General features: G+C 37.7%; 2 protein-coding genes across 3 annotated transcripts in view; both read left to right on the top strand.

Moving 5' to 3' along the window:
• Positions 1–9339: 9339 nt before the first annotated feature.
• Positions 9340–12178, top strand: LOC145765701 (zinc finger protein 277-like). The gene has a single exon (XM_082577522.1). The coding sequence runs from the start codon at positions 9370–9372 to the stop codon at positions 11140–11142; it is 1773 nt and encodes a 590-aa protein (XP_082433648.1). The 5' UTR covers positions 9340–9369; the 3' UTR covers positions 11143–12178.
• LOC145765700 (superkiller complex protein 2-like) overlaps positions 11160–18589 on the top strand; it is an 85605-nt gene continuing 78175 nt past the window's right edge. The window contains exons 1-5 of one of the 2 annotated variants that reach the window (XM_082577520.1): positions 11160–12299; positions 12694–12765; positions 14098–14311; positions 14952–15024; positions 15911–16007. In XM_082577520.1, the coding sequence (XP_082433646.1) occupies positions 12747–12765; positions 14098–14311; positions 14952–15024; positions 15911–16007 (403 nt within the window). In that variant the 5' untranslated portion in view covers positions 11160–12299; positions 12694–12746. The remainder of the gene's footprint in view (positions 12300–12693; positions 12766–14097; positions 14312–14951; positions 15025–15910; positions 16008–18589) is intronic. The other variant, XM_082577521.1, reaches the window with a different exon arrangement.

The following is an 18589-nucleotide window of genomic DNA, read 5'->3' as shown; positions in this document are numbered from 1 at the left end:
TACTGAACATTTATTTATTGTGAATGTGAGTTATTCTTTTCAACATTATGTTCAAATAAAAAAAGGCTAAGCAGGGTTTATTGCTAAGAACCAAGTTATCGTAGTTGTACACCAAACTGTAAGCAGCAAGCAGGCATGATGATTCTCCTCAGCCACAGTCTACAACTCACACAGCAAAAAGTTTAGTTCAAAAGTCAAAACTAACCTTAATGGCTAGCCTATGTATACAGTACACTCATACATGTGTCAAATCATTATATTTCAACAAGAAAATTGCAATTTGTAACCCAATGTCTCAAAAACTCATGAATTTTTGATATAAGGTGCACTTGAATGAGCTAAATCCGATAAAAAAAATTTCAGTGAAATCCATCAAGAAATGGTGGAGTTACACTGATTTGATTGCACCACTAGAGGCGCTGTGCGCAATAAGGTAAAAATACAAATATTGATAAAATTTGCAGTTCTAATGCTAGGAATGTGGCAAAAACTGGTAATGTACCATTTTTGGGGGTGTAGAATTCAAAAATGGGGTCAAATTAAGCAAAAAAGACTTGCAAATGGGTCAAAACTGGGATTTTATATTCAAAAGTGACCCATTTCAAGTGCGTGCCCTCCGAAAAGGGGACGATGTTTCGAAAAAATAAAAATAGAAAAATGACCTTCGACCTAGGTAGCGAGACATGGAGATTGAGAGAGAGTGAACTGGCAATCCTGAGAAGAACGGAAAGGTCAATGGTGAGAGCAATGTGTGGGGTGAAAACGAGAAGGGAAAAAAGGACTGAAGAATTGTTGGATATGCTAGAGATGAGAGAGACCATAGACCAACTGGCAAGGGCAAATGGAGTAAGATGGTATGGACATGTGATAAGGAGGGAGGAAGGAAGTTTTCTTAGAAAGGCATTAGATCTAAAGGTGGATGCGTAGGCCTACTCGTTGTAAGCAATATGGTTAAAAGTTGTTCAAATTGCAAACTTTTGCTTTTTATAATAATTACTCTAGCATTGGCCAAACAATTGAAGTAGGTTAGTGACAGTTACTAGGCCTACTGTAGTTGTTAAAACTTGAAAACTCTGTTAATGATCCGTATTATGTTACGACGTACTCTGCATCAAAAAAAAGATTGAGCAAAGTTCCAGCTTTTATAGTTTTTTAATCTAAATAGCTATCGTAAGCTATACTAACTACTGAGCAGCCTATCAGATAAAATATTGAAAATTTCAACCATAGTTAAGTGGCTAATACTTTAATGAGGGGAAGCTTTTAAAAAAAAACGGTTTCAACTGCAATGCTTAGACGATACCCTAATAATTTTAGTCTTCTGTTGAAATGTACGGTATAGCCTATAATTCAGGGTTGAGAAAAACCGTTTTTTTTTTTAAAAAGCCCAACCCGCCCGGGTTTTTTTCAAAAAAGATCCAAAAAAAAGGTAGATTCATGCTTATTTCACCTCAAAACTACTTTTTACGAATGAAGTGCCTTTCACTCACAGTACATGCTTGCATAACTCAATAAAATAATGCACTAGGGCTGTTGTTGCTTGAATGTTGCATCATCCATTAATTTCAAGATCAAGTTGGATGTTGCATCATCCACTGATTTCTATACCAAGTTGATGCTACCGTGGTAGAAATCACATTATTGCATCATTTGCTTTAGATTTGAAGGCAAGGAGCATTTATGCCATCATGTTTAAATATTTTTATTATTTATATATTATATATAGTAATGGATGAGCAATTGAGTGATTGCGTGGCCAATGGCCATTTAGGCAAATGCTCTGAAACAGCCATGCATTAGAATCCAGAATCTGTAATTGGTAAATAGCCTCCTAAATTGCATTTCACATCATATATACAGACTACAGTAGAGTAGTACGGTACTTTCACCAGTTTAACTATAAGGCCTTCTTGCATAAATGAGTTTTAGTGTAGTATACACAAAGTGACATTACTTGATTTTTGTGTACCGTACTGTACAATATCCACTGCGTTTTCAGTTTATTCTTGGAAATTTACTTCACAATCACATCCTTAAGTCCTAATTTAAAGTTTGTTTTAAGTGCCTTGTAGTGTTTTCGTTCCTTTTTTTAATTTTCTAATAAAAACTGGACAAATATGATGCTCTGGGTTTTTTTAAGTGGGTTTTATTAAAACCTTGATTCCCGAAGGTCATCATCATCATAATCCATCGTCGGTTTGTTCCCCACTAGTGGGGGTGGCCGATTGTTTCCTCGCAGCAATTGTTTTAATCCCTTTTCTCCATTTCACTCTGTCCCTTGCATCTTCCTCCTTCAGTCCGACTTTTTTAAATTCATCTTTCACTTGTTGTTTCCACGTTCTTCTTGGACTAACGCGTTTCCTCTTCCCATCCACCCAGATTGGAAAGTTTGAACATTGCGCGGGGGAGAAGAGTTTCAGGTGTTGCATTTGCGCGGCTGTCAACATCAAACGCTGGAAATTGCGTGGTTGTCAATATCAAACGCTGAAAATTGCGCGTTTGAAAATTATTTACAAAAACGTAAGGAAAATGCTTACTGAAACCTTAACTTTGCAATTGCAATACTGTCCTGCCTCGTTGAGCTTCTTTTGGAAATAGCATAACAGCAGCAGCTTAATAACTGTGCTAAGCGTGCTCCTATAGAATCAAGGCGATCTCTATCGTCTTATAGGGATCGTCTTGTATATAATCCGCCCCCCTGATTAATATGACGTCACAAAACGGATGCAGCTATTATTGGGAGGGTGAAAAAAGGAAGGTAAAAAGCGGCGCAATGGAGATGATAAGGCGGAATGGATATGGATTTTTTACAATTTTAGTATGTTTTTACAATAAAAACATTACACCAACGTCGAGTGTTCGATATAAGGCCCTAGGATGACTTAAAACTTATCAATTTGCATCAATTCAACTAAAAAATTGTCTAATTAAAGTTTAACATCAAAGATATAAAACCTTTGCCACTATAGTCAGTAAAGATTAGTTGACTGGTAAAACGGGTCGTACCAGGGCAATTGATAGCACTTTAATTCAAGAACCTTTAGCCAGAGTGCATATCGATACTCCTTACCTTACCGGAATGGTGGAAGCCTTGTGTTTAGAAAGGTGTTTGTTTGACATTGATTTAGTAATTGGTAATGTGGATGAAGCAAGGCCACCTAGTGAACCTGATCCGGAGTGGGGTATATGTGCTGCCGCTGTCACGAGGGCACAGGCAAGGAAGATGGAAGATAATGTAAAGCCTCTAAGGATAGCTGAGGTACAGTCTAAATTAATCGTTACGAGGAATAAATTGGCTGAGATTCAAGAAAACGACCTGACAGTCCAGTGGCGCCGCCAGACCTTCAACATTGTGGGGGCAAAATATTGACAGTGCAAGACAGTAGCATAATCAAAAATTTTGAAAGGGGGGTTGTTGACAGCCGGCGGGCGAAACCCGATGGCGTGTTCGCCGAAGGCGACACTTAGCGGCGGGGGTCTGGGGGGCTTCCCCCAGAAAATTTTGAAAAATTATTTTCAGTTTGGTGCATTCTAAGAGCATTTTCAACAAAATTGTGGGTATGAATATTTCTGTAAAATGGTGCTGTCCGGTGGCATAGCAAAAGGATAAGATCATGTTTTCTTCGGCATTTTTCGGAAATAAAGCTTTCTCTATGTTTTCTTGTTGCTAATTCCAGACTGAGATATTTGAATGTTTGGTATTGGCAAAATTCGCTCTTTTAATGCAGTCTAAAGTCAACCCAAAGTTTAGAAAATGTAACGTCATAGAGGTCATACATCTTGATGAGTGTCAAACAAAAAGCTTTGAGACAATGAAGTTACTTTAGGCTATTTCTGATATATTCAAGTTTTGTATAACGAATAGCTGTTTAGATGTTAATCTAGATCGAACAAGCGATCTCAGCAGTTGCAGATGGCTTGCATCCTTGCACAGTTTGACGAGAAAGTACATCATAGGCTAAAACTTTTCTTGTAGCCTAAACAATGTAGAACATCCGTAAATTCAATTTGAAAGGTTGAAACCCCGAACCCCCCTCCCTTGGCTACGCCACTGGTGCAAGACAGTGGTATATTATTTAATTTCTCTTGTTTTCTACCAGGGCTGGAAAAAATGTTTAGCTTCCCGGGAATCTGTTTTTTAGAGAAAAAATTTCCCGCGGCTTACAATCACGACAATGAGAACCTTATATTTTACTGATCTCCGGAGCTGACGTAAACCTTAAAAGTCATGTCGACATATTCTTGATGCCCCCCTTATCGAAAATTGTTCTTTGTAATACCGCTTTGAAGGAGGATTACGACTATGAACAAAAGAATAAATTTTAAACTTTATTTTGAATTGAAAAGACATGACGTAATGTCTTCCAACCTTAGTTATATATTTTTTCATTATGTAACGTCTTGTAGGAATAAATTGAAAATCAGTATAATCACTCAAAATGAAAGTAATGGGACTACGCATCCTCATTAAACCAATCAATCAATGGTCTTGTTGCACTGAAGATGACAACCTTATATTTTACTGATCTCCGGAGCTGACGTAAACCTTAAGGCATAGATCTGTTAACTCAATTCAAACCCTTAGAAAGTTGGGGGGGGCTGTCAATTCAACTTTTTTGTATCAACAGTTGCATCTCTAAAACCACTGAGGCTGCGGCTACGAGATTTCTTGACTTTTCCTAACTTTTATTCACATTTATTGAGCTTAAATTTTGAGCGAATAAAGATTATAAATTGAAAGATATAAGGCATTTCTCAGCACATCCTCTGAAATATTTTCCCACCAGCTGGATGAAAGTAATTAATTTGGCCCATGTCTCGTTAATCCTAACTGTTTCACAGCGTGAAGGGCATTGGCTGTATGTAAAATAATGTAAAAAAAATTAATCACAACATTAGCCTACTATGCACGTTCTTCATTACTCTACCAAAAAATAATATGTAAACTCACGCTACAAATTACACTCATAAGTGACCTCAACATTTCAACGTATAGGCCTATGACCAGTTCTAAAATTTACATAGTTTTAATTTTCGGATATGCTCAGCGTGAATAATTTTACAAAGTGAATCCCAAATTTTGAAACCGTGCCAAAATCACAGAGATATCACTCCTAAAGCATAAGAAGAATTGACAGCTCCCCCCCAATCTGAGCAAGACTCCAGGAGCCCAACCTTCTAAGGGTTAAAAGTCATGTCGACTTATTCTTGATGCCCCCCTTATCGAAATTTGTTCTTTGTAGTACCGCTTTGAAGGTGGATTACGACTATGAACAAAAGAATAAATTTTAAACTTCATATTTGTATTGAAAATACATGACGTAATGTCTTCCAACCTTATCACATTTTTTTCATTATATACGTAATATTTACCACCACCAAACCACTTTTGACGATCGAATTTGTTAATTTATTATTCGGTAAAATGTTTAGATGATGTCACGTCATTACGCCGATTTGTAATTTCATTCATGACGTCGTATGGATGAAAAACTTTTACAAGTTTTATACTCTGCTGAGATTAAAGAAGAAACATAAATGATAAATATTGGAGAAATTGAGTCTCCTTTACAACTTAAGAATCGAACAACTCAAAACTGCTGAAACAAAACGTTTTGTTTAAGTGAAAGAATCACTGCAAGCAACCAATGCCAAAATGCGCGCGGAAGAAGTCATGGGAGTGTGAGGTATCAAAAACTTAACAGGTTGTTATTTTTCTACATCAATATGTGACGTTAGTTAAAACTTTAAAAAGTCTATATCTTTGCTTCTGTAGAAAATCTTTTTATCTACTGTAACTGTACAATTTAGTCATCAAGGTTTTCCATTCTTTTTTTTAAAGAGAGAGCTTTTACCCCCCCCCCCTCTTGCAACTTGAGGTTGGGATCCAAATATTAAAAAAGTAATAATAATGTGTGTTAATAAAAAAAAAAATTAGAAAGATGATGCTCAAAACATCGGGGGGGGGTAGCTGCCCCGCCTGCCCCCCCCACGCCGGCGTCACTGCCTGACACTGAAGAAATTTGTTAATATGAAAGACTCAATTAAAAGAGAAGGCAGGCGACGGCCATTTGGAGTTTGCTACAGATGCCGTAGACACGGACACTTCGCCAGGGAATGCGTTGCTGACGGCGGACATTCGGAAAACAGACGTTGCCGTGACAACCATTGCTACCGATGTGGGGAGATTGGACACATAGCTTGGAGCTGCCCTTTTGATGAAAAGGCTTGCTACAATTGTCACAAAGAAGGTCATCTCGCCAAGGACTGTCCGGAGAGGAAGTGTTTCCGATTTAAGAAGATGGGTCATCTCGCTCGCCGGTGCACTGAAGACATTGAGGACGTTGGAAACTTTCGCAGAAAACGTAATTATTGTTTTGAAAAACGCCGTCCTTGGTAATTCATGCAACGATGAACTAATGAGTCGTTGAAGATAACTTATGAGAATTGTTTTATCGAGTAATTAATTGTTTTGTAATGTGTTTTGTATTGATTGTGTTTATATATTGTTTGCAACAATATTCTAAGGGGAGGCGTATGTCACAATCGGTCACAATCAATGTGCAATGTCTCGCGATGGGTTGCTTAGTATCTTGACCGAACGCGCTGTTTTAATTATGGAATTCTTGAGCGGTATGTTATTATCGGTCAATAACCAGTAGTAACCTTTGGTTGGCTACAAAACGTTTCATTCACCTGCAAACTGGCATAGCTTAGTAAATGATTGTGTTGGCATAATTCGTTTATACCCATAAACCCGTATCAATCGCTGGGTTACTGATTGGTTGTTGGTTGCTGTCATAAAATCTTATTCAAAATCAGATACTTTCCATCAGATACGGTACACTAACAAAGTTGTGGGCAGCCTACGTGTCGAGAGCTGCAATCAGATGACTAAATGCAGTCACTTGTTAGGCTGTTTATCAGGGACAGTAGGCTAACACAAGCCTACTGACTTTATTCGTTGCTTTATTGCATGTTTGCAATAAAACTGAAAGATAAACAAACACTCACTGGATAAATTCGAGTATGCGCCCCATTCATCAGAATGGATTTCGGTGCCGGGAGCAATGTGGAGTATAATTTCAGCCACGAGAGTAGCTCGGTCCCGGCGCGGCACCAGTGTGATGAAACAACAAAACACTGGAATTAAAACTCCTTTTAAACAGGGTGTTTATTGACATATCATAGTCCATTGTTGGTCACAGCGGTAAACCATAATCTCTTCGTGGGAAAATTGTAACATAAAGTTCCCGAATCCGTTCGTCTGTATATAATGACCGAAGAAACACACACTTGAACTTCTTTTCAAACAGTGTATTTCTGTAAAATTAGCCCGCGGCTATCGAAATGGGGTGCAACGCGATACACCTCTAAAAAACTGTCACTACGATACAGATTACTTGGATAAAAGACGGAGAATTTGTCCAGCTAGCAAGCACCAAATAAACCAGTTAAATGTGCGACCGACTTCCAACAAACAACTTCGAGAATGAATCAGAAAAAATTTGTGATAACTCAAAGGCACGAGAGCAGTTCGTGACGCAATATTTCATGTCCAAACAGGTCTCAAACTGAAACAGGTTTAAACCGGTCTGACACGAGTCTTACGGACGATGGTGCAATTTTGGCTCATGTTTTAGGAATTTCCATGACGTAATATTCAGTAGACCCGAACGGTTTCTACATGACGTTTGACCAGGCGAACAACCGTCTGTAACAATTGTCTACAAATAACAAGTAGCCTAATATGGACAACAAGATATTGACCAATTGTCATAGCTACTAACTGCGTTCGCTGGACTTAACCGCTAAGCAATTACCAAGGAGGATTTTTACCTGAAAGAATTCGACCCAAAACTGTTGTCATAACTTAGAGTTTAGCAGGCTGGGTAACCTTTCTCTTCTTTCCGATCAAAACCAGGCAATGTAAAGTCTTGTTACTGAATCAAACAGGGGTGGCTTAGAGGCTACTGATGAATGATCGATTCGCCTTTACAATGCATTGTAAAAAAGCTTCTCCAGGCGATTAAGTTTGAACGGCGATTGCCCGTTTTGTAGATGAGACATAAACTTGAAACTTTTCAGGTGCATAAAGCAAGACATATTGTTTTAGCTTGGAAAGAAATAATAGTTTTATTGTAAAAATTAAATTACTGAGAATTGGTACAAGTTGGTGAAGTTTAAGTTATCACAAAATAAAGATAGTAGCCTACTTGTTTTGGGGTTGTAGCCAATTGATTCAGGTAGATGTAGGCCTACGATCGTGCTTTCCAACGATGGCAAAATTGCTAAAATCTGAGCAGTATGAGAAAGCTACAGCACATAGTGGCAACGGTTTCATATTTTTGATGTTAAACTTTAATTAGATAAACTTTTAGTTGAGTTGATGCAAATTGATAAGCTTTAAGTTATCCTAGGGCCTTATATCGAACACTCGACGTTGGTGTAATGTTTTAATTGTAAAAAATAGTCACTCGACGTTGGTGTAATGTTTTTATTGTGAAAAAATAGTAAAATTGTCAAAAAATCCATATTCATTCCGCCTTATCACCTCCATTCCGCCGCTTTTTACATTCCTTTTTTCACCCTCCCAATAATAGTTGCGTCCGTTTTGTGACGTGATATTGACATAAGAAGCGGTGTTTATACTGTACGAGCAATGGAGCACCATTGTTGCCATTATTTAGTTGCAGTCTCGCGGCTGGACGGAGCGATTTTGCGCGGCTGAGGTTGTGATTTTTAGTGAATTGCGCGGCTGCGCTTGTGATTTTTCGTGAATTTCGCGGCTGAAACCGCGGCTGGAATTTGAAGTGCGCGGGGGATTTATCCCCCGCGCAGGCCAAACTTTCCAATGTGGGGCCTACCATTTGTTTTATTTTGTGCAACTTCATTGATCAAGAACTGCATTTTTGAAGTAGCCTAGGCTATATATACAATAAGTGATATCTTGGAAGTGATGTTTAAGATCACCAAAACTTGTGATATTGCCCATAGGGTAGGCTGGTGGTTGAATACAAGGCCATAACCATTCAGTCATGTAGCTTATACCTGGACTGGATATATACCATAATTTGAGCTGTCATGTTTTGTTGAACTTAATAAGAAAGTTTCTTTAAGAAAAGCAGTTGCATCAAACAAAAATCTAAGAGATTGGGTTCCGGTATCTGGTCATTGGATGGTTACATTGAATATAAAATGGCCCCTTTCATTGATCAGATTATATACAGCTTGCTTTTTTGTAAACTGGAGACTACACTTCGAATATATTTTATCACATATATATATACTTTAAACCTCTGATGGTAATTGACGGTAATTGTGCTTTGATAGCTTGGTGTGTTTAATCGATTGTTTATTATATAAAATATGTCAACAAGTAACGATAATTTGCATGAGTTTGATGATGATACGCAAGAAGACAACCATACTGGTGATGAACGTGTTGTGAAGGAACCTGCATTGACATCATCTTCAGTTGTTGATGATCAAATAATAAAACAAGAACCAGAGTTAGATTTAAAGACAAAAGATGTGGCGGTATCTTCTGATGTGGTTGAACTAAGTAATGAGGGATCGTATGCTCAGTCATCACATTCAGTGACTGAGGATATTGTTATTGAAACAGAAGACACAGGTGTTCAAGAGACAATCCAAAATAATTTGGAGCCATCAGTTCCTGTTAATGTTGGTATTTCTGAGGAACCAGACATCAGCAAATGTACAGATGACCCTGATGAAAATGAAGTCTCTGCGCAAGGTATCACTACTTCTGACAAGGAAACAAAAGATGAAAAAGGAACGGCAAAAAGCACTGATGATGAAATAAAAAAACATGATTCCGCAAGTAATAACACTATACTTACTGCATTAAATCTCAATGATTTAAGTCCATTGGATAAGGAGTATGGTGATCAATCTGCCGCTCCAACTAAGAAACTATTATTTTCACCTTCTCGGCACAAAATGTCTGACACCGAAACTCCATGCATGGTCTGTGATCACATTGAAACTAACATGAACACTAAAAGCCACTACGATGAATACTTGTGCCATCTTCTGGTTGAGCATAGGCTTGTGATCGCAGACGTTAAGCTTATTGCTGATTTGCAAAGTTATGCTATTTATTGGAAGAAACGATTTAAGGAGGAACCTTTGGAAGCGTTTTGTTCAAAGATTGTGACAAACACAGGAGCTAAAGATGTTGCAAAAAGCGAGGAATATTTCCTTCTCTGTGATCATTTACCTGAAGACAAGAAAATTAGAGAAGAACTGCAGTTTAAGAAGCTACAAAAATTGTTGCTAAGACATGAGTTTGAGCGTAATGATGAGACGTTTTCAAGAAGATGTCCTTTCTGTATTAAATTCTTTCAAGGAAATAGGTTGATACTTTTCAACCATATGACTGTAGATCACAACTTTAATATTGGCCACCCTGACAATATTGTTAATGTTCGAGAGCTTTTAGATGAAATTCAGTTGAAACTTGATGCTTTACAATGTTTATTTTGTGAGAACACGTTTAGAGATAGAGCAACTCTTCGAGAGCATATGAGAAAAAAGGGCCATCGTCGTCTCAATCCAAAAAATAAAGATTATGACAAATACTACACCATCAACTACCTTGAGTTAGGAAAAAACTGGCAAGTTTTGCAAGGGGAATCTGAAAAACTTGATCTTGCAACGGATGACTGGTCTGGATGGTACGAAGATGCTCAAAAGGCTTATTGCTTCTTTTGTACTTCATCATTTACTCAAGCTGATAAAGTTTATGACCATATGAACCAAGAACATGACTTTGATTTTTTGTCATTACGTCTTGATATGCAGTTGAGTTTCTACCAACAAATCAAATTGGTTAACTACATTCGACGAGAAGTCCATTTTGCCAAACAACAAAATTGTCTTGATGTTGTGTCTAAAATTAAAGACAACTTGAAAAACTCCACAAAATGGAACCAACCTCAGTATTACTTTTCAACATATGAGGACGATTCCCTTTTGTGTCAGTTAGAAGACAAAGAAGGTTTGTTTGAACCCGAAGACAATTTCGTGATCGGGGAGGATGGCATCGACTGTCGAGCAATAGTTAATAACAGTGTTCTGACAGACCTGTACGTGCAAGGTTATTTTGAACAGTAATATTGACCTGCGTCGTTGCTGATGAGTGATTTTAGCTTGTTATGGATGGACACTGGACAGCTTGTGTTTGGATACGTGTATTATGTTGTATTTTTTCATTCTTATTTGTTTATATTCTTATCTGTGAAATAATGAGTTTTTGTTCTCCCGCAAATGATTTCTGTTTCAATTTTAACTACCACCAATCCATAACTAGTAACTACCCAGACAGAAAATCAACCGTTTTTTGTATTGATTCAACGTCTGTAGACATAGAATCAATGTAAAAAACAACTGATTTGCTGTCTGAGTATATACTTTGTCTTTTCAATGCTTATTCTACTTACAAGTTTGAGTTTGACATCAGTTGTTCATGTTGCTGTATAGTGTGTATTAACGAATGTATAGTAGTTTTCATAAAAATTCCATGAATAGTAATGCTAAAATGAATTTGAAATTCGAGGGTTAAGCTGCTGCTTTTTTAGACTACTCAGCGGCTGAAAATTGTCTAATCTACTAAACTGTCGGTATTGGGGCTTTTCTTGACTTTAGATTTTCTACTCGGAATTGCATTTTTTATGACTGTGCGAATTAACATAGATATGTGGTGTGGAATAGTTTTGCTCTTGTTGGTCCACAGGAAATTCCGAACCACAAACCATCTGTTGTTTCATCCAGGCATCGCAGAATGTATTACCTGAAAAGTGAAATTATCCATCAATCTTTTTGTTTGCCAAAAAATGTTAACATTGATGGCTTGTGCTTAAGCTGCAATTATCAAAACTTTTGTACAATGTGCAAATGCGGAATATTCAGCCAATTGGTTCATTTCTGAGAAAAGGATCTTTCTGCTAAGATGTTGGACCTGTCTTTATATTAATATTTGTATCTCTGTTAACATTTTGATAACTTCGTGTGTTTCACACCGTTTGTTATGTGTTTTTTTGAGTATTCAGTTGCATGTGACTGAACTGTCAAAAACGGTGTTCTGAAATATTGTTCAACGATTAAACGCAAAAGCAGAACTATGTGCAGTAAGGTGGGTGCTAATTTCACATCTTTACAGACAAGAGGAATACCTAGTTGCCACTGGTGAATGAAACCAGTTAGATGCAACAATTATGCATGGATTGTTAGGTGAAGGAATTCCATTTACATGTCCACTGCTATAAAGGCAGGTAACTACCAATCATTTTCTGTGTTGCTGTTTCTAAAAGTCTGAAGACGTTTCTATTCTGAAAGGAGTGACTTATTAAATAGTTTGTTCAAATATTACCCAACCAGACTGTTGAGATTTGAAGTATGTCCATAGTTTAGTAGCCTAAAACTTATTCTAAACAAACATATTTTCTGTTTAATGATTGAATGTAAAACTAACTTTTTGGTTATTGTTCATGTATGTTTATGCAAATGATTATTATCATAAAGTTTTCTTTATTCTTACACTTTGCAGTAAAATCTTTCCCGTGGCTATGGTTTACTCCTTAGGCTATCGTCACACAAAACTTTTATGCAAATCTGCTGAATTTTATGAAGCGTTGAACTAGAAACATTTTCATCTTTTTATTGTAGGAATGTAACTGGTTGCACTTTTTGTCTAGAAAAAGGAAAAGGTTGCATTCAACATGTCAGGAGTAGAGGATGGTAAGTTATGTCCTGTGTGACTTTGTAGCATATGAAAATTAAATGAAAATAAAAAATGATTTAAATAAAATGAAAATGAAAAAGTGTGTCAATTTTTACGATCTAGTCCGACTTAAAACTGTGATGATAATTCTCCATTCTTCAAAATAGCTAAAACTTCAAAAGAAACGAAACTACAAGAAATTTTAACCAGCCTTCAAAACTTTGGTATTTTGCGAGTTAGTTTCTACACTTTGGGATACGATTAAATCAGTCTTCGAAATTAGCATATTTTTACTTTGGCAAAAACGTTGCCGAGGCCAAACGGCAAAAGTTGAAATTGCCTCGGCAATTGCTGTGAACATTTATTACGAAAAGATTGTACCAAAACATGTAAAACGAGAAGCGAAAAATATATATACTAGACTAGAGCAGTCTATCACGACCGCATTGTTTGATTTGTTGTGATGTGGTAATACCAAAAGTAGCAATAAAGTGAGCAACGCGATACGCACGCTGTTACGGTGATTCACGATAACTCACGGGAGGGGGGAAGTAAGTTAATTTTGGGTTGATTCAACGTTCGAGTCAGCACAAATCGATATAATTTTTCCGGCGTGTTATATTGCGTAACAACAATGTCCAATAAGAAATTTACGTTTGTTTTACATTAATTCGACATCTAGCGACGTTGAGTTATCATAAAATAACGTTAATTGCTCAACCAGGTACCGGTAACAAATAAATAGCTCCCTGCGAGAAGATTGTCTCGATTTACGTATAAGCTAACATAATTTCGGCACAATTGGGAGTTGGGACACTGCGAGCAACACAAAGTTTGTTTAATAAAAAAACTAGTCAGAATCGGTATCATCAGATGCTGTGTCAGCTGGACAAGATAACGGAAAGCGAGGCGCAATAAGGAGTACGGTAGATGCTTACAATAATTTGACGTCTACTGGCGTTAAATCATGCAAATAGGCTGATATTTCTATAAAAGATTCAATTCTCCCAGCTGGGTAAGCATCGGCGAAGTAGGAAGTAACCCAAATAAAACATCCAGCAATAGTAACATTGAGTCAATATCCTAGTCTGATGTAGTCTTAGAAAATTAGTTTTTTTGTAATCTTGTGGTCCTTACAAGCGCTCGCTTCGATATTTTTATTGCCGACGCTAATGCGTCATTCATGCATCTGCGTCGGCAATCACCTCAGCAATTGCTGACGCTAATTTCGAAGACTGGATTTTCTTTAATCTGACTAGCTCGCGATCGTTTTACAAATTTAAATCAAGTCTGACATAGAAGCCACATCAGCAAGTGCTTGTTTTCAAACAATTTGCATTGTTGTTTAGAATTAAAGTTTGTGTTTGTGGAGACCAGTTTGTCTGGCGCTGGACTGTCTGCTGTGGAATGTAAGAAAGGCTACAAAAGCTCGATGGCTGTTCCGAACACGCTTCTTCCTCTTGGGATGCCTCCTGTCATCAAGTCGCTCTCAGAACAAGTGGAGGAAAGGTTCCTCCATAATTTGGAAGATGAATCAATTTATTCTTCAGCTGTTCCTCCCAGGTTAGTATCCTGACTTGAAGTTGAGTTAAATCGCTCTTTATTGTTGGTCTCCTTCTTGTCATTTAAGTATGACCATGTCCGGAGCTATTTACCTAACTTTTTCTGGATCCCTAAATTATGGACCTTAATAAAGACTTTATAACAGAAAGCAGATGATCAGTGATCATCGGGTTCTTATTTCAATGCAATGATTGTGTGATGGTTTAGTGAGACTGTCTCCCACTAAAGTTGGTGGAGGAAGAACTGCAACTCCCACCGAATAATGAAGCTACTGAAGAGAATCAACTTAAAAGCAAGCAGAAACCCACGATACGATGTACTACATAGAAGCGTAGAAAGAGTTCTTGTGTTGTGTGACAAGTTTTTTCATCAAGACCTCTAGAATCCTCATGCTTTTTCATTTTCGTTTATGGCGCAATTGTATGTTTTGAAAATATTCTTAGTATGTATGCTATGAGCTCAGTCAAATATTTATTTTATTGAGTAGCCTAATCTCTTTCTACTACAAAATAAATCATCACCCTTTTGCTCCATCTTCAGGAGATAAAACTCGGCGTTTGTTTCCGCTAGCGGGGACTCGTCAGTTGGTCTTCACTGGTATTTCAAATGTTTTGTTTGTTGACACAATAATTTTGTTTAGGTTCTTCCAAAGAGTTGTTGACAAGTCGGAACTGTACTCGGTTGATTTGAGCCCTTTGGCGACATCCATCCAGGTATCGTGTTGGCTTTTAGTCTCAATAAACTTAATGGCAGTAATCAAAAGTGGACGATTAACGAGACCACAATTGTGGCAAATGGGCTAATACGTGAAATAAACGTGAACTAAATGCCTCATTCAATTTTTAACGGTGAAAGGAAATTATCAATTAGAAAAAGCTGCACACAGTAATTCTATTCTTCATAAGAAAAAGTACCGCACTAAAACAATAAACTAAACTGATTTGTAGAGCTTTCATCACACGCATTTGATTGCAGCATAGAATAGTTAGACAGAGTACTTCTTATGGTTCCATAGACGTTTTAGAAGTTAGCACCTTTGATTAATTTGAGTGAAACTTTGCCTAATAATTCATTCTCAGTTTCTCAAGCCTCTGATTATCTAGTTTTTAGCATGGAAAAATACTAGGAAAACGGTCAAGAGGAGCTCAAAGATTCACATTTTTGCACAATTTTCAACCACAAATCAAAAACCCTACTAAAATTTGGCAAGACCCACGAGATCGATCAAACTGGAACATCATTGTACAATGTACATCGAGGGCTGTATCAGCCATGATACCTACAGAGATACCTACAGAAGAGGTTGCGCATTGCATCGTCACAAAATCAGGATATTTTTGGTTAGAACTGAAAGATCAGAATGTTTCTGCAGATGACTTCACCCCCTGACCGCTATTGTATTTTCATTAAATGTGGCAACGTTTTCCACCGTATTGACCTGATCGTGTGATATTGATAAAGCCACGTATGCGCAAAAGCTCAAGAAATCAATTTTAATCGATTCGTGGTGACGTTTCCCGGCATATTGCTTTGCCTGCTATGAAGATGGACTCATGAAGGTGATCAGGCCGCATGTTTATTCGATGCATTTCTTTCCAGGTAGAACGTAATCCCACCGATGGAAAGCTTCTTGGTTTCTATGAGGCTGAAGAAACACGTGAAGGGGACACAGATCGAAAGAAAATTACCCCACACGGTGAGATGAATGTTTGCATATGTGTCAGGTGTATCTATGGAGCGGATGTTCTTCTTCTTTGGTAAGTTTCAGTCCACCACTGTAGGTCCAACCAGCTGTAGGTTTTCACCTATCTGCAATTGATAGTACAGTGACCAGACTGACCACTGACCATTTTGTTGGGTGTTAACAGTTTTTAAACAGTTTTAAACACATGTTTGATTTGCACAGTGACTCTTTGTGTCATATCACCTCAGTTTATTTTGATATGACCTGAGCAGCCATTGAACAAACTGCAAACCTGTGTGAATTGAAAGCCTACTGAAAAAAAGTGAACATCCAAAAAAATGGTTGCTGTATGCTGCCGGTCACTATGGCACGTAGCCCAGTGAGCCATTGTTCTAAGGATGATGGTAGGTGGAGGTCTTCAATCCCTAGACTTATGAGGTATACCGGTACAAAGATTTAAACGAAGAGAATCATAGTTATTTGTGCGCCCACATACAGCACAAAACTGAATCCACATTTAGTGGCTCATAGCGAGACCCCCCTCCCCAGTTGGCGGTGCAGTCTTTTAGACAACTTCTGCAAACGTTGAATCAATGCAAAAAGGGTTCGTTTTGAAGTTATCAGAATCACAGTTAAGTCCATCTCTGCAATGATAAATTTTACTCAAGCTTTCCATCTGGACTGAAGGATTGTGCTGAGGACTAGGCTAAGCTGGGTAACCACTCACCACCGGTTTGAAAAAGTACGAGTTAGAAGATGGAACCTGACATTTACATTTATGTTGTCAGAAATACGACGTTTTGCGTGTTAATGTCTAAAATACCAGCACTACCAGGCACTGGCGCCGACTTACGGGGTTACGGGGTGGCCACGCCACCCCGTAACCGCTGTGACGGGGTGGCAGCCACCCCGTTTAGGTTACATTACTTGCTGCAAATAAATGTAATTTGAACGGACGTTTAAATCTTTTTTTGATCATTGGTTTTCGCTTCAAGTTAACGTAAAGCAAGAGGTGAACCAATACAGTATTGCGAAGAAAATGATTGTTTTTGTCACAAGCATGATACTCGCGTAACATCAAGCAAGCTACGTGAAGATTACGCAACACGTGGCTACCAGTTTTTTCCTTGTTGTTGTTGCGATCGTTTTATTTGTTACTTGTCATAAGTCATTGTTACATTTGTTAGGTTTACAATGGGATTTATTAATCAACAAAATACGATCTTTCCATTGCCTCCCTCAAAAATCTTTTTTGAAATTTTTTAAACTGCTCATGATATCGCTATAAATTATGCCAGCTATAAAATACTTGGAAATAAAATTATCTCGATGATTGATAGCTCCACCCCTTAAATAAATAAATGAATATCTATTTTCAAATTTCATTAAAAAAATGCAATTTTCGAAACTTTTTGAGTTTTATTTAAAAAGTGCACTTAGTAAAGTAGCAGTTTTAATGTTCTGCAAATTTACACGTTTACATGATTCTATTCGAGGAAAGCTACACCCCAATTCCCAATAATAAAAGCAACCTTTTTCAATTACTCAAGATTTTGCATTTTGAATTATTTTCCGATTTTAATTGGAGTGTACTGTTATCTACTTCTACTTCATGCTTTAATTTCTACTTTGTTATCTACTTCATGCAGTAATATTGCGTGTCAATGCATGACAAACTGTGAGGCGGGAATTTATTGGTCTAACATAGGAGTTGCTTGTTACATCATAGAAAAAATCACGAAAAGTCGTCCTGTAAAAGTCTGAGGCGGGAATTTATTGGTCTGACATAGGAGTTGCTTGTTACATCATAGAAAAAATTACGAAAAGTCGTCCAGTAAAAGTTTTCACCGACATTCCAGTTTTATTCAGCTTAAAGATGCCACCGAAAAAGCTTTCAAAATTGCAGGTCATTTTTGTTGCGTCTAGTCAGGATTTCAGCCAGCATGAAAGTGACCAAACGCCTGAACGAAAGTGTGCCACTGCCAAAAGGCGTTAGCACGATCAGGGAGGTGGAAGAACCAAGCACGAGCAGGATAATCGCTGTTGAAGGGAGAAGCTTTCAAAAATCGTGGGAGAGCGAATTCCCGTGGCTAGAATACGATAGATGCAAAGATAGAGCATTCTGTCCGATTTGCAACTATGTCGCAACTGCTTGATCTATTTGCAAGCAACGAAACAATTTCATTAATGCTTCCAACGTGGTCTGCATTGTGAAAATATACTTATCGTTGCCTTCCACCACCTGCGAGGCGGAGCGATCGTTTAGTGCACTCAGGCGCATAAAAACCTACTTGCGATCTACCATGACGCAACAGCGATTGAACCACGTCCTAATTTTAAATGTTTATCAAGCAGAAACTGCACGGTTACAACTTGACCAGTTGATTAACAGTTGGATTGACAGAGCTGCTGTTCGCAAAAATACTTTTGCCAAATGTTAAGTGTCAGAGCAGCAACGTAACAATAAAATTCACGACATACCTCCTGTGCTTTATTTTAAAGTTGCTTTGTAAATTATCGAGCTACAAATCAGGTGTGAAAAGGCAATTGCATCTATGAAACACGCTTAGTAAAAATCAAACAAAAACATGCAG

Source organism: Aplidium turbinatum, chromosome 2 (genome assembly GCF_918807975.1).
Source record: "Aplidium turbinatum chromosome 2, kaAplTurb1.1, whole genome shotgun sequence".
Lineage (NCBI taxonomy): Eukaryota > Metazoa > Chordata > Ascidiacea > Aplousobranchia > Polyclinidae > Aplidium > Aplidium turbinatum.
The sequence above is the reverse complement of the archived record's forward strand: the minus strand, read 5'-3'. Positions and strand labels throughout refer to the sequence as shown.

What these genes read in the sequence shown, in the direction of transcription:
- LOC145765701 (XM_082577522.1), top strand. Translation starts at nt 9,370, where the DNA reads ATGTCAACAAGTAACGATAATTTGCATGAGTTTGATGATGATACGCAA.